At 44.9% G+C, this 21632-nt stretch overlaps 1 protein-coding gene across 1 annotated transcript in view; it reads right to left on the bottom strand.

Moving 5' to 3' along the window:
* Window positions 1–381: 381 nt before the first annotated feature.
* LOC309556401 (uncharacterized protein) overlaps window positions 382–21632 on the bottom strand; it is a gene marked incomplete at its 5' end in the record, with an annotated part of 250177 nt that continues 228926 nt past the window's right edge. The window contains 2 exons of the mRNA XM_082258865.1: window positions 382–906; window positions 13622–13672. Of these exons, the coding sequence (XP_082114991.1) occupies window positions 638–906; window positions 13622–13672 (320 nt within the window). The 3' untranslated portion in view covers window positions 382–637. The remainder of the gene's footprint in view (window positions 907–13621; window positions 13673–21632) is intronic.

Raw genomic sequence — 21632 nt, 5'->3', positions numbered from 1 at the left:
ACGGACTGCTGATGTAAACACAGCTGACTGTTCTTCTCCCTGAGATGATCACAGAGACAATGCAATCCTGCTATATAGGATCGCATGTCTCTATGGTCATCTCACAAGCCAAACCCCCCCCCCCAGTTAGAATCACTCCCCTAGGCTTACATTTAACCCTTTGATCACCCATAGTATTAACTTCTGGTCTTAAAGTGGTTAATATCCAAAAATGAAAGTGCCTATTTCTCATTTTAGGATAGCAGGTTGAATCTTAAGAATTTTTTTTTGCCATTGGCCCAACAATACATCCACACACGGCGATATCCTCTCTTTAAGAAGACTTTACTGTGCTGCGCAGTAGTATATTGAGGGGAATTTGGGTTCCTTTTGATCCATCTCACCATAACCTGTCTGGTTATCCTGTCTCATTGTTCCACAAGTAGTACTACATACATAGAAGTCATGGTTTCCATGAGCTTACTCGGATGATGGCCAACAAGCCTGAACTGGCTGTATGCAGGTTGGAATAATTGTGGCTTCAATATCAGATTGTAACCTTTTTATATCAGATTGTTGGCATTTCGAAAATAAAATGATCTGCATAGTTCTGTCCACAATCCTAAAATGAAATATAATTCTGAACATATTCACAAATTCATTGTCTTTTCAACCTATGAATCAGTTGCTTGTTGGTCTTCTCTAGAACATCCAGTAGTTCATCCTTGCTTTTATCTCCACCACCTCTGACAAACCTGAAAAGCTCTCTCATCTGCTCCTGAGAGGTTTCCTTACATCTCACAGTGTCACACTGTTCATCCGTCAGAAGGTCTTTAAGTTTATCTAGAACTTCTCCTACATTGGCCACACGTTGGATCAATTCTTCATAATGTTTATCTACAAAGTGCTTCGTTGATGAAGAGGAATCTGTAACTATAAAAATACATTATTATGCCATGTATCGTCCTCTCTTCCTTCTTCAAAATTCTATTATTTTTAATGTGTTTGCTATGTTTCTTAACTTTCCTTTTTCTGTTCCTGTTTGGTTACATAGTTAGTCAGGCTGCAAAAAGACACAAGTCCATCTAGTTCAACCAATAGAAAAAATACATAGATGTAATAAATAGAATACCACCATATCCCTTCTAGATTGTAAGCTCTAACGAGCAGGGCCCTCTAGTTCCTACTGTTTTGAATTGTATTGTAACTGTATTGTCTTCCCTCACATTGTAAAGCGCTGTGCAAACTCTTGGTGCTATATAAACCCTGTATAATAATAATAATAATATACAGAATTGTATACCAACAGTTGATCCAGAGGTAAGCAAAAATCCCCTATATAGCATGCTGCTATATGCAGTGGTGTCACTAGGGCTGGTGCGGTAAAACACAATGTCACCCCCCCCCGAACCAATCATTTTTTTTTCCTTTTGGGAGGCCAATTCTGACTAAGCACATTGTGTATATCAGAGCTTTCACCATAATCACCCTTTCTAGGAATAGAGGCGACTGGAAGGGTAAGGGAGGGGGGCACTGATTTTAAAGGGAGAATGACACCCTAAATAGATAGGACCCACTAGCACCCCCAAAGTGTGGGTGTGATGGTGATGGTGGTATTTCAGCAGCAGGCACAGGGTTAGAAAACAAGGGTGAGGTGGGGGTGGGCTGCACAAGTGATCCAGGAGCTATGTACCCTGTTTCCGCGAAAATAAGACCGTGTCTTATATTAATTTTTGCTCCCAAAGATGCGCTGGGTCTTATTTTCAGGGGATGTCTTATTTTTCCATGAAGAAAAATATGGTACACATTTATTGTTGAACAAAAAAAAAAAAGGAAATGTATTACCTGTATACGGTACGGTAGTAGTTGTCATCACAAACCAGAAAATTACATCCTCCTGTGTCATTTTGATTCCCCCCTCCCCCTTCTGATCCTCCTGTGTCATTTTAAGTGATCCCACTGCCCCCAACCCTGTGTCAGTGGACACCTTCACCAGACATCCACCCCACCCCTTTATCAGACATTTCTCCCCTACCTCAGTCACCCCTGTGTGTCCACACAATGTGCCGGACTCCTGCCACGCGTGACTCACTGTCTAATTGTGAGTCAGCCAGACTCTGTCAGGGCAGAGCGAGCAGCAGGTGGCAGCTTGTCCTGGCGGCGGCGCTGGCTCTCTGATTATAAGAGACCTCAAACTTCCTGTCTGCTCCGGCTGCGCTGCGGCCAACAGTGAGCTGCATGGTGGCGCCCGCTGCTACGGTTCAGAGTTACAGTAGCTTCTGGAGACCTTATTATCGGGGAGACCCTATGTTCGGGGGAGGCCTTATTATCGGGGAGGTCTTATTTGGGGGGGGGGTGCCTTATATTTCAGTGAGAGGCAAAACTGTAAGTAGGTCTTATTTTTGGGGGATGTCTTACTTTTGGGGGAAACAGGGTAGTTACTTGGTGACCCCAGATCTTAGCCCCCCGAATGATGAGACCCATTGAGCAGTTCCACAGGGTGCCCAGAGCCCATGGGAACTGGCAGGGGTGCAGTGAGTTCTGCACCCCCACCATCTCCCCGGAAGGGGTTCTGCCAGTCATAGGAAAAGTTTGGGGCAGCATGGTCTCTACTGCAAACAGCCGGTGCCTGCGTCTTACCTCCCCTCCCTTCATCCCGGGCCCCTAGCACCACCAAGCCAGCACTCTACTTCAGCGGCATCCCAGCCTCGGCCTGTCCCAGGTCCTCCTCACTGCAGGCCCTGCCTCTGCTAAGCCATTCTCCCCCACTCGGTATCATGTCCAATCAGGTGGCACTTACTTACGGGAATCCCTGCAGGTGCTGCTGGTGCTATGCCAAACACGGCATCCCTGGTATTCCTCCAGATGTGCCTGAGATGTCACGTTTGCATAGCACCAGCGGCAATGGCATCAGCAGAGCTCATGCTGGCACCGGCCCTGATGGTGTCACCCCTGGTGTCAACCGAGCCAGGTATCGCTGCTCCAGGTGGATCTATAAGTACGAACTCCTGCTGGGGTGCACGCCCTGCCACTGCTGCAGACACCATGAATGAGGAATGGCTGCACTTCCCATAGGAAGCAATAGAACATTTATTGAAAAATTTGAAAACACATAAGCACAGGATGTCACAGGGAAAATGCAGGGGACACAAGGATGACACATTTCACATGAATAAAAAAAAAAAAAAAAAAAAAAGATTTTGACAAAGCATGCAGTCGTGTGAAAGGTGTCATCCTTCAGGTCTTCTGTAAATCAGGGATATGGATTCCCATTTTTTTTAAAGCTACACAGGAGATAGTCACAGTGGCAGTGAAGCATTTCAGAATGAGAATGACAATAAAGCAGGAGGAGAGGTACAGCGCATCCGGAAAGTATTCACAGCGCTTCACTTTTTCCACATTTTGTTTCATTACAGCCTTATTCCAAAATGGATTAAATTCAATACTTTCCCCAAAATTCTACAAACAATCCCCCATAATGACAATGTGAAAGAAGTTTGTTTGAAATCTTTGAAAATGTATTAAAAAATAAAAAAGGAAAAAACCCCATGTACATAAGTATTCACACCCTTTGCCATGACACTCAAAATTGAGCTCAGGTGCATCCAGTTTCCACTGATCATCCTGGAGATGTTTCTTCAACTTAATTGGAGTCCACCTGTGGTAAACTCAGTTGTCTGAACATGATTTGGAAAGGCACACACCTGTCTATATAAGGTTCCACACAGTTAACAGTACATGTCAGAGCACAAACCAAGCCATGAAGTCCAAGGAATTGTCTGTAGACCTCAGAGACAGGATTGTATGGAGGCACAGATCGGGGGAAGGGTACAGAAACATTTCTGCAGCATTGAAGGTCCCAATGAACACAGTGGTCTCCATCATCCGTAAATTGAAGAAGTGCAGCAGGTTTTCCAGGCATTGGGCCTGATGTAAATCTGCCATGGTTACCGATGACACCTTCAGCCTATTTTAACATTTGAGTCAAGGACCAGTCCGGCATCTTTGGTTTGTTTTGTTTATTTAATATTGGGGATGGGAGAAGGGAATGAGTGGGATACTCCTCTGACTCAACTAGGTACAAATGGGACACTTTGAAGAAAAATGCCTTTCAGCGCTGTCTTGACGCCGGCTGGATGCCGGCCAACGCTTGCTGGCCCTTGAAAAACACTGACTTGCTGTACTGTACTTAACTTGACTACTGACACTCTGGTTAGCTCAAAAGTCCTAAATACAGCTCCCTCCAGTCCTTCCTGACTGAGGTAGCTTCTGTAACTGCTTCTGCAACTCTCAACACTGTACACTGCACGCTGTACACTTTAACACTTCAGGGCCCAACCGTTGGGGCACCCTCTATACTTTATGGTTCTCTCACTAGGCACCCCCTCTACACTTCAGGGTCAACACTGGCACCCCCTTTACACTTGCTCCTGCACCGGCTAGCTAGCTCCTGGATCCCTCTGACCTTCACCGGAGTGGTCCCCTCTCTCTAGGCAGACCCCCAGGGGCAGTTTGCAGTACTCACGAACTGGGAATGCTTTCCTGAAACTGCACCCCTCTCAGCTCCGCCTGTCCTCGGCACACAGGATCCTCTCTGCAGCTCAGCCCTCTGTCCCCTCAGGCAAGCCACCTGGGACACCCGATTCTTCTGACAGGAGGAGAGACTGCCTTACTCTCCCTCCTGGGGCTCTGCTTCCTGGGGCTCTGCTTCCCGCCAAAGACGCTGCATCATGTGCTCCCCTCAAACTTATACCAACTCCCAGAATAGAGTGCGGCAGAATCTGCCTTTCTGGGGAAAATACAGGCCTGAGTGTGCCATTGGCTGGGTTTCCTCCACTGCCCAATGAGAACCCTTCTCATGGAGTACAGTGGGGAGACTCCCCAGTCTCTGCAGCCACACCTGGGAGACATGACAGCCCAGCTGAAAATCATGGCCCCGCTGTTAAGCAGACAAGGCCCACTATACTTTACCTAGCACCTACCTTGTAGGGTTCTACAGAAGTTTGGAACCACCAGGACTCATCCTAGAGTGGTCCGCCCGGCCAAACTGAGCAATTGGGGGAGAAGGGTCTTACTCAGGGAGGTGACCAAGAACCAATTGTCACTCTGACAGAGCTCCAGCTTTTCTCTGCGGAGGCCTGTATGGTAGAGTGATCAGACGGAAGCCACTCCTCAGTAAAAGGCACATGACAGCCCGCCTGGAGTTTGCCAAAAGGCACTTGAAGGACTCTCAGACCATGAGAAACAAAATTCTCTGCTCTGATGAAACAAAGATTGAACTCTTTGGCCTGAATGGCAAGCGTCATGTATGTAGGAAACCAGGCACTGCTTTTCACCTGGCCAATACTTTCCCTACAGTGAAGCATGGTGGTGGCAGCATCATGCTGTGGAGAGGTTTTTTAGGTGGCAGGAACTGGGAGACTAATCAGGATAGAGGGAAAGATGAATCCAGTAATGTACATACTGTACAGGGACATCCTTGATGGAAACCTGCTCCAGAGCGCTCTGGACCTCAGACTGGGGTGAAGGTTCATCTTCCAACAGGACAACGACCCTAAGCACACAGCCAAGATAACAAAGGAGTGGCTACAGGACAGAAGAGAGCTGGCATGTGAGGGGCATGAGAATGTCTCGGTCCTGGTATGTATAAATACAAAGAATAAGAAAGCCCAAGGGACTTTGTGAGGCACAAACCACAAGGTAAAATGAAGATAAAGGAAAACAGAAAAAGATCCCCAAAAGGTCTATATAGTTCTCTCCCAGGGCTGTGGAGGGGAGGGGGCCAGTCAGACAAGCAAATGTCAAAGGAGGTGAGCAGGTGTCATGATGGTCAGGGGTGTACAGATACTGAAAGTTGGAAAACAGTAAAGCTCAATGAGGGGATCATTGGTCCCAGTTGCAAATAGCAAGCTTCTAAACATCACACCCCACGTGTAAAAGTGCAAAAATCAGCCCAGTATAGACACAGAAGAAGGAGGTGAAAGTATAAAGTATAGGCAATATAAAGGAGAAAGGGTATTTTCCCAAAGGGGGATTCACATGGGTGCAAAAGATGATGTGTGGACCTCATGAGGCGTCTACCTTAGGGTACATTACATATAAATATTAAAAAAAAAAAAAAAAAAAATATATATATATATATATATATATATATATATATATATATGAATAAAATGAGTGAGTTATTAAAAAAGGAGTCAAATAAGTTTCCATTATCAAAAAATAGTGAGGTTAGTGGCCAGCAAATGGTCCACTAGTGAGTGAATCCCAAGCTGTAAAACCCATCACGGTATGATAAAATAATACAAAACAGATACCGGGCAGTGAAGAAAATAAAGAGAACCAAACCCAAGTGAATGCTGGAACATATCATAGTCCCCTGGCTGATAGATACTCACCTTCCCAGGATATTCCAAGAGGTATGCACAGGGCTGTCTTTAACACAGGGCAAAAGGGGCAGCTGTCTCAGGTCCAGTCATTGTTGTGGGGCCCAAAGCAGCTGCCCCTTGAGCCCCCAAATAGTTGATTTGGGGGCTCAAGCGGATTCAAGAGGGCCCAAGAAAATTTTTGCCCAGGGTCCAATCAATATTAAAGACGGCCCTGGGTATGCACACCAGAAACCCAACAAGCTCCCACCTGATAGACTGTTGGGATGACCAATGGATAGAGGCTGACTAAATAGCCTGAAAACTGGTTGGACCCCGCCCCATCCAGCGTCACAATGGCAGGAAAAAAAGTAATGGGGCTCATGTAACCCCATGGTCGGCGAACTGATCGCCTCCATGCAAACTTGATCAAAGGTACAGGCGCATGTGGATGCCGAGGTGGTGAATAGCGTGAATGGACATCATGCTTTGCCGCTTTAGAGGGAACGAATCACGGTGCACGTGCGCGAGCGATCCTGTGTCACTATACTTCATGCCACTCCCTCTGGGATTCACACATGCGCAGAAGCCGCCTAACAGCTTCATGATGTGACGCCAAGTCCCTCCATCCCCAACCGTGATAGCGGAAGGAGGCGTAGTGTTGCACGAGGCACCCGGGGACACCCAGGAGGAAACGGATGCCAATGCGCGTAGCAAAGGACCACACCAGGCAGGGTGGCCGTGCAGCAAAAAGGGGCTCATAGACCCCGGACAAAAGAACACATCAACCAAAGGGGGAAAAGGCGGAGGAAAGACCCAACATAGTCTCTGTACAGACAAACAAATGAATATGTAAAATGACAAAGCAAATATGAACATTCAAAAATATCACAAATATAGGGAGATGGTAAACTGTAAATAGACTGAAAAACGGGCTTTGCACTATATTGCACTTCACAAACAAGAAGCATAAGTACAATGGTTAGAATGATTACAATTAAAAAAATATAACTGTAATGAAAATACAGCGCAATCTCAACTCATCTGTGAATAACCAACATTGTTTCTACATAAAAAGATCTTTTAGTATCGTGAGTAAGAATCGATACAAAGTAACTAAATACAAAAAACTCCAAGTGAAATAAACATACAATGTATCTATTACAACATTCCCCAGGAATGTGACGAAACACGACGGGATTGGCGTGCTGACGTCACCATGTGATATCCGGAAATCGGGCGGCTGTGTTATTTGCCGTTTTTTTACAGCGCTGTTCATCTTTTTAAATGTGAGTGTTCTACTTTGTTTTATAAATAAATTATGTTTGTTACTTACTTCACTATGGTGGCTCTCATTCCATACATTGGCCCCATAAAAGATGATAAAGGAAAAATGGCCACAGAGGACAGAGAAAAGGCGGAAGTGTTAAATAATTTCTTTTCTTCAGTCTTCACAAAGGAATCGGGGGGCTACACGAACCCCGCTTGTAAGGCTGAACTAAATAATACACCTCAGGAAGTGCCGCCATGGCTAACAGAAGATAGACTTAGAGCTAAACTAGAGAAACTTAACATAAATAAATCCCCGGGACCGGATGGCTTGCACCCGAGGGTTCTTAATGAGCTCAGCCAGGTGATTGCCAGACCATTATTCTTGATCTTTAAGGATAGTTTACAGACGGGTATGGTGCCAGCTGATTGGAAAAAAGCCAACGTGGTACCAATATTTAAAAAGGGGCCGAGATATATCCCGGGTAACTATAGGCCGGTCAGCCTAACATCTGTAGTCTGCAAAATTTTGGAGGGGATGATAAGGGACCACATACAAGACTTTAGTAATGAAAACGGTATTATAAGTAGTAATCAGCGTGGATTCATGAAAAATCGTTCTTGCCAAACCAATCTGTTAACCTTCTACGATGAAGTGAGCTGCCACCTAGATAAAGGTAAGCCTGTGGATGTGGTGTATCTGGACTTTGCAAAGGCCTTTGACACCGTTCCCCACAAACGCTTACTGTACAAACTAAGGAAGGTAGGTATGGACCATAAGGTGAGTACCTGGATAGAGAACTGGCTCCAGGGGAGAATACAGAGGGTGGTGATTAATGGGGAGTACTCGGATTGGGCGGGTGTGGAAAGTGGGGTCCCCCAGGGTTCTGTCCTGGGACCAATCCTGTTTAATTTATTCATAAATGATCTAGAGGAGGGGATATCTAGTACAATCTCAGTATTTGCAGATGATACTAAACTAGGCATGCCAATATCTTCTATGCAGGATGTGGAAACCTTACAAGTGGACCTGAACAAAATAACGGGGTGGGCAACCACATGGCAGATGAGATTTAATGTAGAAAAATGTAAAGTAATGCACTTGGGGGCCAGAAACCAGAAAGCAAGCTACTCACTAGGGGGGGAACCTCTGGGTGAGTCTAGGATGGAAAAGGACTTGGGGGTACTGGTAGACAACAGGCTTGGCAGTGGCATGCAATGCCAAGCCGCCGCAAGCAAAGCCAACAGAATACTGGGATGTATAAAAAAGGGGATTCACTCCAGAAATAAAGAGATTATTCTCCCGCTCTACAAGACTCTGGTCCGGCCACATCTGGAGTATGCTGTCCAGTTCTGGGCACCGGTCCTCAGGAAGGATGTGCTGCAACTGGAGAAAGTCCAGAGAAGGGCAACAAAAATAATTAGGGGAATGGAGGACATCAGCTATGAGGAAAGACTACAAGCACTGAACCTATTCTCTCTGGAGAAGAGACGATTGAGGGGGGATATGATATCAATGTACAAATACTGTACTGGCGACCCGAGCATAAGGAACAAACTATTCAGAGAAAGGAGATACAATAAGACACGTGGCCACTCACTAAAACTTGAGGAAAGGCGGTTTAACCTTAAAGTGCGTAAGGGGTTCTTCACTGTAAGAGCGGTAAGGATGTGGAATTCTCTTCCACAAGCAGTCGTATCAGCGGGGACCATTGATAGTTTCAAAAAACTATTAGATGTACACCTTAAAGACCACAACATACAGGGGTATACAATGTACGGTTAAAAGCAAACACACACACGCATCATAGGTTGAACTGGATGGACTGATGTCTTTTTTCAACCTCACTAACTATATGTAACTATATATATGTTGATACTGCGGGGGAGATTGCCACATCATCTGAGGTACCCTTTTGAGAGTTACAGCATCCAGTGCTTGTCTGGCACTGTGTGGAGATTCGTGCTTTACCCTACTGAATTGGCCTGATATCTGGATCCTACAGGGAATACCTTGAAAGGCTCTATTTCTTTTTTATTCTGGTAAGCGCATAAGTTTGTCTTTGGCAGGGAGACACTGCAGAGGAAGATTGCACTTAGCTGTGGTGGAGGACTTTTTTTCTCCTTTCTTCACATCAGATTATTCGCTCTTCTCCTAGTTTTTGGGACTTCCTTTTTTGTCTGCACACAATATCTGCATTTATTTATTAATGTGAGCACATCATTGATTATGTTGTTTCACTGACATCACTATAATTATATTTATATCATTGTATTATTTTATATGTTTCACTAACATACATCACTAGCAGCCCAGCTTGATTATTATTTATCTATTACAACATGTTCAAAGAAAAAGAGTCTTCAGTGATATTCAATCAATCCAAAAAATAAACAGACAAATGAATCCTGCCACCGCTGTGAGGGATAATAAACGTAATCGGTCCAAAGGATCAACACATAATCCTGCCACCTCTGTGTGAGATAATCAACTCGAAAACAGGTGCTCAAAAAGACTCCACTAATACTGGAGTGCACTAATATTGGGGTAGAGGATATTGTGTGGTTTATTATTTATATATTTTAGATACAGAATGGCACTAATTAATAATTATTTTGAAATAGTTTTTGGTGCCTCAGGTCAAAGGAAATGGGACTTTAAGGGCCCTTAAAGTCCCATTTCCTTTGACCTGAGGCACCAAAAACTATTTCAAAATGTTTTCCCGGGACGCTGGCCACACCTACTAATCTAGGTATCAGGGATCGAACCCCTTTTCTCTCAATTAATAATTATTAGGATTACAATTAAAAAATGCCTCTACATATGCCAGAGAAAAGGGCACGGTGTTTTCCACCAATAATATTGGCACAGAAGAGAGCTGGCATGTGAGGGACATGAGAGTGTCTCAGTCCCGATATGTAAGAATACAAAGAAGAAGAATGCCCAAGGGACTTTGTGAGACACAAACCACAAGGTATAAAATATACAAAACCTATTGAATATTTAAACACTTTTGATACATAGTTAAAAAAAAATTCTGGTAAACATAGGTACATATATGCATGGGTTTCCATAGTTACATAAATCAAGGTATGACTGACAATAAAAAGTGTAAACGTATATATATTATAAATTTCTCTGCGCGTTTCACAAGATAATGCTCGCTTACCCAGGAGATACATATATAAACCCCTGAAATTAGAGACAAGGTTGTTAGGCATCAGAGCAGAAAGGAAAGATAAGGAAGGAAAAGGAGAGGGAAAAGGAGAGGGTAGGGGTACAAAAACTGGGGGAGGGGGAGCAGGCAAAAAAGGGAGGGAAGACCAAAACTTACAATTATACATAATAGTCCTAATGAACTTCCAAACCAGGGTAAACATTCAAGTAGATTCATGGTTCCCATAAGTCTCCCCATTGGAAATGAAGATAAAAGAAAACAGAAAAAGATCCCCAAGCAGTCCATATAGTTCTCCTCAGGGGGCTGTGGAGGGGAGGGGGCCAGCCAGACAGGCAAAGGTCCGAGGAGGTGACCAGGTGTCAAGATGGTCAGGGTAGTGGCTACAGGACAGATCTGTGAATGTCCTTGAGTGGCCCAGCCAGAGCCCAAACTTGAACCCAATTGAACATTTCTGGAGAGATCTGAAAATGGCTGTGCACCGACGCTCCCCATCCAACCTGATGGAGCTTGAGAGGTCCTGCAAAGAAGAATGGGAGAAACTGCCCAAAAATAGGTGTGCCAAGCTTGTAGCATCATACTCAAAAAGACTTGAGGCTGGAATTGGTGCCAAAGGTGCTTCACCAAAGTATTGAGCAAAGGGTGTGAATACTTATGTACATGGGATATTTTCCTTTTTAATTTTTTTATAAATTTGAAAGATTTTAAACAAACTTCTTTCACGTTGTGATTATGGGGGATTGTTTGTAGAATTTTGAGGAAAATAATGAAATTAATCCATTTTGGAATAAGGCCGTAACATAACAAAATGTGGAAAAAGTGAAGCGCTGTGATTACTTTCCGGATGCGCAGTAAGTTGACCCTTTATTACAGTATACAATGCTTTGCGAAAGTATTCGGCCCCCTTGAACTTTGCGACCTTTTGCCACATTTCAGGCTTCAAACATAAAGATATAAAACTGTAATTTTTTGTGAAGAATCAACAACAAGTGGGACACAATCATGAAGTGGAACGAAATATATTGGATATTTCAAACTTTGTTAACAAATAAAAAACTGAAAAATTGGGCGTGCAAAATTATTCAGCCCCTATACTTTCGGTGCAGCAAACTCTCTCCAGAAGTTCAGTGAGGATCTCTGAATGATCCAATGTTGACCTAAATGACTAATGATGATAAATAGAATCCACCTGTGTGTAATCAAGTCTCCGTATAAATGCACCTGCACTGTGATAGTCTCAGAGGTCCGTTTAAAGCGCAGAGAGCATCATGAAGAACAAGGAACACACCAGGCAGGTCCAAGATACTGTTGTGGAGAAGTTTAAAGCTGGATTTGGATACAAAAAGATTTCCCAAGCTTTAAACATCCCAAGGAGCACTGTGCAAGCGATAATATTGAAATAGAAGGAGTCTCAGACCACTGCAAATCTACGAAGACCTGGCCGTCCCTCTAAACTTTCAGCTCATACAAGGAGAAGACTGATCAGAGATGCAGCCAAGAGGCCCATGATCACTCTGAATGAACTGCAGAGATCTACAGCTGAGGTGGGAGACTCTGTCCATAGGACAACAATCAGTCGTATACTGCACAAATCTGGCCTTTATGGAAGAGTGGCAAGAAGAAAGCCATTTCTTAAAGATATCCATAAAAAGTGTTGTTTAAAGTTTGCCACAAGCCACCTGGGAGACACCAAACATGTGGAAGAAGGTGCTCTGCTCAGATGAAACCAAAATTGAACTTTTTGGCAACAATGCAAAACGTTATGTTTGGCGTAAAAGCAACACAGCTCATCACCCTGAACACACCATCCCCACTGTCAAACATGGTGGTGGCAGCATCATGGTTTGGGCCTGCTTTTCTTCAGCAGGGACAGGGAAGATGGTTAAAATTGATAGGAAGATGGATGGAGCCAAATACAGGACCATTCTGGAAGAAAACCTGATGGAGTCTGCAAATGACCTGAGACTGGGACGGAGATTTGTCTTCCAACAAGACAATGATTCAAAACATAAAGCAAAATCTACAATGGAATGGTTCACAAATAAACATATCCAGGTGTAAGAATGGCCAAGTCAAAGTCCAGACCTGAATCCAATCGAGAATCTGTGGAAAGAACTGAAAACTGCTGTTTACAAACGCTCTCCATCCAACCTCACTGAGCTCGAGCTGTTTTGCAAGGAGGAATGGGCAAAAATTTCAGTCTCTCGATGTGCAAAACTGATAGAGACATACTCCAAGCGACTTACAGCTGTAATCGCAGCAAAAGGTGGCGCTATAAAGTATTAACTTAAGGGGGCTGAATAATTTTGCACGCCCAATTCTTCAGTTTTTTATTTGTTAACAAAGTTTGAAATATCCAATAAATTTCGTTCCACTTCATGATTGTGTCCCACTTGTTGTTGATTCTTCACAAAAAATTACAGTTTTATATCTTTATGTTTGAAGCCTGAAATGTAGCAAAAAGGTTGCAAAGTTCAAGGGGGCCGAATACTTTTGCAAGGCACTGTAACTAAAAGCAAAAGTGTACTTTTAGCTTTGGGTGGAGTAGAAAAACATTGTCAGGTTTCTATTGTTGTTTGTGTACCTGTTAGGGAGATTCACCCTCTCCATTTGTTCTTTTATCATTATCACCACCAGTGAAAGATCCAAAATGAAAAGAAAATGCCTTTAGTTCGACTTTAGTTTAATTTTTAACCCAGAGGCTAAGGCTGGAGCTAAGTCAGGGGGAATTGTAAAAAGAAAGACACACAAGAATTTTCTGTATTCAAATAAGAAAAAAAATAATGCTTTGAAACCATTAGATAAATGTTAATAGTAACTGGTTTAACATACCTACACTGGTGACAGACGCACAGGCTATTAATTGCATTTGTTTCAATTCCCCTAAAAAAAAAAAGGACACAGTAGTATACATAACAGTACAATTAATTTACAACACTGTATATATGTATTCTATTATTTTTAAGATGTGTATAAATTTGAAATATAATGTAATATACATTTATAACAATATTCAGTTGCATCTCATATAATTAGAATATCATCAAAAAATGATTTTATTTCAGTAATTCCATTCAATAAGGCAAACTCATATTGTATATAGATAAGTTACACACAGAGTGATACATTTCAAGCATTTCTTTCTTTTAATTTTAATGATTATGGCTTACAGCGAGTGACACCCCAAAATTCAGTATCTCAGAAAATTAGATTATTACATAAGACCAATTAAAAAAAAAAGATTTTTAATACAGAAATGTTGGCTTAGTGAGAAGTCTGTCCATGTACAGTATAGGATGCACTCAATACTTGGTCGGGGATTCTTTTGCATAAATGACTGCCTCAATGCGGCGGCGTGGCATGGAGGCGATCAGCCTGTGGCACTGCTGAGGTGTTGTGGAAGCTCAGGTTGCTTTGATAGCGGCCTTCAGCTCATCTGCATTGTTGGGTCTGGTGTCTCTCATCTTCCTCTTGACAATTCCCAACAGATTCTCTATGGGGTTTAGGTCAGGCGAGTTTGCTGGCCAATCAAGCACAGTGATCCGATGATCATGTGACCAGGTATTGGTAGATTTGGCAGAGTGGGCGGTGCCAAGTCCTGCTGCAAATTGAAATCAGCATCTCCATAAAGCTGGCCAGCAGAGGGAAGCATGAAGTACTCTAGAATTTCCTGCTAGAGGGCTGCACTGAGTTTGGACTGATAAAACACAGAGGGCCAACACCAGCAGATGACATGGCTCCCCCAAATCAGCACTGACTGTGGAAACCTTACACTGGACCTCTTGCAACTTGGATTCTGTGCCTCCAGACTCTGAGACCATGATTTCCAAATGAAATTAGGGATGCACCGAAATGAAAATTCTGGGCCAAAACAGAAACCGAAAATTCAGGATGCCCTTGGCCGAAAACCGAAACCGAAACTGAAAATGACTTTTTTGGTAAGTGGTTAATTGAATTGCCAATGATATTTGTAATATGCAGCATGAGGGGGTTAATGTATTGCCACTGGTCACTGATGCATTAGTGACCGACCAGTGGCAGTTAATTAACCCCTTTGAGCTGCATTAGTGGCACCAGTATCAGTGTTAATTAACACTGGTTGCACTAATGCAGCACAAAGGGGTTACTTAACTGGCACTGGTCGGTCACTAATGCATCAGTGATCAGTGGCACTTCTTTGCATACCTCCACCATATGTGAGGGATTAGCTCGGTGGCGGGTGTGGACAGGGCCGGTGCAAGACTATTTTGCGCCCTAGGCAAGACCAGCTACTTGCGCCCCCCCCCCCCCCCCCAAAAAAAAAAAAAAAAAAAATTAAAATTAACTCAATAATTCTAGCGCTAAAACTCCTGCCTAACACTAAACTGATGACCTGTAGGGGCTTTTCGTATGTGCGCCCATGAAACTACGAAAAACTTCAGTTCCGCATATTTTTTCTTAGGCAATGCTTTAAAAGCCCCATACAGATCATCAGTTTAGCGTCAGGCAGGAGTTCTGATGCTAGAAATATTTCTCTCACTCCGGTGTGAGCTGTGATACAAACCATGTATAGGCCAATCATAGGCGCTAAAGCACATGCATTTTTGTGTGTGTACAGCATACAGGTGTGGGCGGGCAACACTTGCACTGGGGTGTACAGTATACAGGTAGGGGGTGGAGGTTTACAGTATTCAGGTAAGGGGGGCAGGGGTGTGCAGTATGCAGGTGGGGGTGTACAGTATACAGGTAGGGGCGGGGAGTATGCAGTATACAGGTGGGGGTATGCAGTATAGGAGGGCGGGGGGTGTCTAGTATAGGAGGGCGGGGGGTGTGCAGTATACAGGTGGGGGTATGCAGTATACAGGTAGGAGGGCGGGGGGTATGCAGTATACAGGTGGGGGTATGCAGTATACAGGTAGGAGGGCGGGGGGTGTACAGTATACAGGTAGGGGCGGGGAGTATGCAGTATACAGGTGGGGGTATGCAGTATAGGAGGGCGGGGGGTGTACAGTATACAGGTAGGGGCGGGGGGTATGCAGTATACAGGTGGGGGTATGCAGTATAGGAGGGCGGGGGGTGTGCAGTATACAGGTGGGGGTATGCAGTATACAGGTAGGGGGGTGTACAATATACAAGTGGGAGCAGGGGGGTTTACAGTATACAGGTGGGGTGGAAGTGTATAGTATACAGGTGGGGGGGCAGAGGGGGGTCATGCAGTATACAGGTAGGGGGCAGGGGTGTGCAGTATACAGGGGGGGCGAGAGGGTGTGCAGTATACAGGTAGGGGCAGGGCTGTACAGTATACAGGTAGGGGGGCGGGGGGGTGTACAGTATACAGTTGGGGCGGAGGTGTATAGTATACAGGTGGGGGGGGGCAAAGGAGGGTGTGCAGTATACAGGTAGGGAGGTGAGGTGTGTGCAGTATACAGGTGGGGGTGGGGGGGGTGCAATATACAGGTGGGGGGATGTGCAGTATACAGGTGGGGGTGGGGGGGTGCAGTATACAGGTGGGGGGGATGTGCAGTATACAGGTGGGGGGGTGCAGTATACAGGTGGGGGTATGTGCAGTATACAGGTGGGGGATGTGTAGTATACAGGTGGGGGGTGTGCAGTATACAGTTGGGGGCATGTGTAGTATACAGGTGGGGGTGGGGGGTGCAGTATACAGGTAGGGGGGATGTGCAGTATACAGGTGGGGGTGGGGGGGTGCAGTATACAGGTGGGGGGGATGTGCAGTATACAGGTGGGGGCATGTGTAGTATACAGGTGGGGGGTGTGTAGTATACAGTTGGGGGCAGTATGCAGCTGGAGATCGGTGTCCCCCTGGCAGTAGGTCCTCTCACACACCAGGCAGTCAGGCTGTGTGGAGAGGTGACTCACCGTTAGGCAGGGGACTGTCAGTGTGATTTGTACAGATCCCCATGCTGGCTCCTCACATCACTGGACAACGGATCCACTTTCCTCTATTACCGATCATAGACTCCTCCCTCTTCCTGACTCTGGACCGTCCAACCCCGCCTCCTCCACGACGTCATTCAACTCCGCCCTTCAGAGTTCCTCATTCGTCCTGCATCTGGGCAGAACAAGAGAAACAAGGGAGGGGGTGATGTATGTGAAGGAGGGGGACAGCAGGATGTCAGGAGAGGCAGGGCGCGCCATCGCAATGTGCTCTGTATCGATCCTGTTTTGCCAAATGGTAGCGCCGACCCTGCAGATGGCCCCTCCTACCTCCCCCACCGGTCGGGACAATACCACACCCCCCACTGCACCCGTCCTAGTCCTCCGGGCCGCTGTGTTACATGACATTGTAGTGAAGAAATCCAGGCGCCGGGAGGTGCCGCCGCCCCCACTGCTGCTCACCTCCCATCCCAAGCTCTCAGGCTTACCTTCCCCTCACTGTTCTCTTTCTCTGCGGCCGCCGCCCGCTCGCAGCGCGGAGACAGATGCCTACTCCACGAGAACACCGCTGCTTTCTTCCACCACCCCGAACCAAGACTCTGCAATGCCCGTGGCAGCGCCCTAGGCAGCAGGGCGCCCTAGGCGGCTGCCTAGTCCGCCTAGCGGTAGCGCCGGCCCTGGGTGTGGATGACCCCTTGGGGGGTGCGTTTTCACAAGAAGATAGCCGATAAGTGTTTGCAAACAACAGTTTGGTTTATTAATGCATTTTCTTCACCAGACTGCAAGCGTCAAAAACAGCAAAATAAAATAAAAGACAAAATAAATCCTTGCCTCTGTGGGCAGCTACCATCTCACACTGGAACCTACCTAAGAGTCTGGGCAGACTTTGCTGATCCTACAGCAGACCATCAATAGTCCATTTATAATCTCTTCACACAGCAAACAGTTCATTTAACATGTCCCTTTTCCTCTTCAAATGGAACATGTCCCTTTGTTTTCACTCCACATAGAAAAACAGTCCATGTCCTCACCTTTGAGAAGTCTTCAGTCTTACTTAATTTCCCCTTCACACAGGAAATGTCCATTGGTTTCTTTTCACCTAGAAACGATCCAAGACCTCACTTCGAGTAGTCTTCACACTCGTTTACCCTCCTTAGCACACATCGCTTCAGGGGGTCTTCTCCCATGCTCACCAGCTTTCAGGGAGGCACTCATCTGTCTGTCCTCCTCTCCCAGCCCACACGGCGACAGGAGGCAGCAATCCATAGACTTCCTTTGGACAAATTATAGAGGCCTTAACTTCCTCATTCCGAACAGCTGAAGGCCTTTCAACTTCCTTAGACAGTTCTGGCTACCTCTGCAGCCGACACCCTATAGTAATTGGTGATTTGTCTAACCCAGGTGGAAGTGTAGCTCCTGTCTGTGACTACATTCACAGATTTATCTGACTTCCTGTCACATACCCCCTCCCCTCTTGTTTCAACCCTAGGGTTGGGACACAGTTTTCCAGGCACGCATGTGTCAGGCACTTCTCTTGACTCTCACTGATAAGCCTCCTAGTATCCTCAAGCTTCCGGATGAAACTGTTTCTGTCATCTTCATTGACAGATTTCTCATAAATGCCACACAGTTTGTCTCTCATCTCATATACACATTCTTCAACTGCATTTTTGGCATCATTTTGCTCTTTCTCATTTCTGTCATCTTCATTGACAGATTTCTCATAAATTTCAGACAGCTTGTCCCTCATAACCGTCTGTCCAATCCACCATGGAGGACCGTGATCCATAGGCAACTCAATTTTGCTAGTCTTAAAGTCTTCAACATTCTTAAGACGCCTCTCTCTGCAATCAACAAATGATTTCCAGAACACTTTGAGAACCTCTGCTTCACTTAGCTTTGTTCCAAGAAATGTCTGTACTTTATCAACTTTCCTTCCATCATCATATGGGTCAAAGGCAACAACACAGTTGAACCCAGCGATCTGGGTGGTATCCATTATAGACCTCCTATCTGCATCAGTGAAGAAGCATGGAACTGCAACACATTCTTTTACAGGTTTCTTCAATGCACTTTCTGCTGAGCTATTTGACCGCTCAAGGTCACCTAGTTCCTTTTCTCTATCTGAATTCCACATGGAATGCATCTCAAGATCACGATCAAACTTCTGCCACCCGTCTTTCACCAGTTCCATTTTGGAAACACTCCCTGAAAGACACTTATTCATTTGCTTCACGTTTTCACCAACAGACCTAGCCCTCTCCACTAGGTGGTGTTTGCTTTTTTCTCCCAGATTTATATCACTTGCTTTAGTTTTCTCTGCTTTAGTTTTCTCCGCTAGGTTTTCAGCCTGAACTGAGAAATCATCATATTTCTTACACAGCACCTTTGTTTGCTGAAGCTCTAATGATACATTTTCCAATGCTTGAAGTTTTTGAAGTAACGGTTTATTCCAAAGGGGTGATTCAAGCCACATGTCATCACATTTCTGAGGCTCACTCAGGACAGACCCCAAAACACTGATCCTTTTAAAAACTGCATCAGGCACACTATCCCCTCTTTGGGACAGATCCTCTGTTGCCTGTAATTCCTCTTCCAGTTCCTGCAACGGAATCTTCATCTCTTCTACTTGCTGTTCTAAGGCTCACTTAGACTCTTCTAGCTCCTGAACGCTTTTCACAACATCATCCTTGGAGCTGACCAATTCTTCCATTTCTGTACGCAGCTGTTTGTTAACACTTTCTAGTTCAGCCTTACACTCTAGAGCTTCCTCCAAGGAGCGAGCCAAGAACAGGGCTTTGCTCTCGTTATCACGCGCCTCCGTTTTTGCACGGTCGCGTTCTTCTGCATATTTTGCAGACACAGTCTTCTCCTCACCAAGCATCTGATCAAACTTCTTTTTCACATCTTCAACACACTCTAATGAACCAACGGTTTCTTCCATGCGTTTTTTCATATCCACTATCTGAGCTTGCAATGTTGCGACTTGCTCTGATAGGTTTTTCTTTGCTTCCTCCTCCTCTTTTAATTGTTCCAGGAAGCCATTTTTCTCATCTTCCATTTGTTTTAGCTTTGTGCTAAAACTCAGCCTTTGACACCTCTCTTCCTGTAAGAGTTCCTGCGTGTCTTGCAGCTGCGATTCCAAGATAGAAAAATCTTCCGCAATTTCTCTAGATTTGCTGTCTGCTTGAGAAAGCTGATTTGTAACATTGTCCAGCTCAACCTGCAGTCGGTTTGCCTTCTCTGACAGCTTAGCACACACTCGGTCACCTTCTGACACCTTGACTTGCGATTCCTGCAGCTGTGCCTCTACTTTTTCCCTCTTATGTTCACAATCTCCTTTTCCCTGCATAAGAGCCTTCACCTCATTGGCTAGTTTCTGGGAATGAGACTGTAATTCTGCCACACAGGCTTCTTTCTCCTTTAACTGCTGCTGGAAATATTGGGCTTCACCTTTCCAACTTTCACAGTCTGCACGTAATTCATCTACCACATTGCTCAAAGTGGTGAGCTCATACACAGTACTCAGTAATTTAGCCTCTCTCTCACTTGCTAGACACTCTACAGCTTTCACCTGCTCATTCAAAGTAGCCAGGTTTGATCCAGCTTCCAGTGAGGCCATATTCTGAATATCAGTCTGTTCTTGTACATTTTGCAGGTCTATTTTGGTAGCTTCTAAAGATTGAATACTTTGTGCCAGCTGACCACGCAACTCAAACATATCACCCATATTTTGCTCCTGCAAAGTCTGAACTTCAATTTACTTTTCCATGAGGATGGTATCTTTCTCCTTTATAGTGTCTTGACGTTTTTGCAACTCGACCAAAAGAAGAGCAGTGGTTTCTTCCCACTGTGACACATGAGACTTGAGTAGTTCATTCATTTCCTGCAAGTTTCTATGCTCCATCTTAAGCAATTCCAAGGCTTGTTCCTTTTCTTCCATTTTCCGTTGCAAGGCATCCAACTCAGCCCTGCACACATACTCGGTTTCCTCCAAACCGATGGCCTCCATTGGCTGCTGGCGTCTCTGTTTCCAGCCTGCCATGCTCTCTTGGTGAGCCTTTTGTTGAGCTGCAAAGCTCCGCTGTTTCAGCATCTCCCCCATTTTGAGTTTACTTTTCATCTGAGCACACTGCGTCTCCATAGCAGTTTCATCAGTGTTGCTAGGGACAACAACCTTCCTCTTTAGTAGACTCTCTTTAGGCATGGATGGGGCTCGTTCAGACGGTAACATCCCCTCCATCCATAGAATCCGGTCTCTCATTTCATCTATCTTTGCATTTTTCAGGCGTTTTGATCGCCCCATCTTCAATAACTCCACAAACAAATTTTTCACAGTCCAGCAAAACATTTTCAGACCACTGTCTCTTTAACACATGTAGTTTTTCTCTCTCTTGCAAGATCTCTTTTCCTGCACACACAGTTTGTGCAGTCCCTTGCACCAGACACAACAAAGTTCAAAAACTTTTTGAGACCGCTGTCTCTTTAAAACACATTTTTTTTCTCTTTCAGGATCTTCTCTCCTGCACACATAGATTGTGCAATCTCATGCACCAGACAAAGTTCATCAAACATATGCACTTCTTTGCATACCTCCACCATATGTGAGGGATTACTCGGTGGTAGGCGTGGATGACCCCTTGGGGGGTGCGTTTTCACAAGAAGATAGCCGATAAGTGTTTGCAAACAACAGTTTGGTTTATTAATGCATTTTCTTCACCAGACTGCAAGCGTCAAAAACAGCAAAATAAAATAAAAGACAAAATAAATCCTTGCCTCTGTGGGCGGCTACCTTCTCACACTGGAACCTACCTAAGAGTCTGTCCCCAACCTATTGTTGGGCAGACTTTGCTGATCCTACAGCAGACCATCAATAGTCCATTTATAATCTCTTCACACAGCAAACAGTTCATTTAACATGTCCCTTTTCCTCTTCATATGGAACATGTCCCTTTGTTTTCACTCC

This window comes from Pelophylax lessonae (genome assembly GCF_965119305.1).
Source record: "Pelophylax lessonae genome assembly, chromosome: 5".
Lineage (NCBI taxonomy): Eukaryota > Metazoa > Chordata > Amphibia > Anura > Ranidae > Pelophylax > Pelophylax lessonae.
The sequence above is the reverse complement of the archived record's forward strand: the minus strand, read 5'-3'. Positions and strand labels throughout refer to the sequence as shown.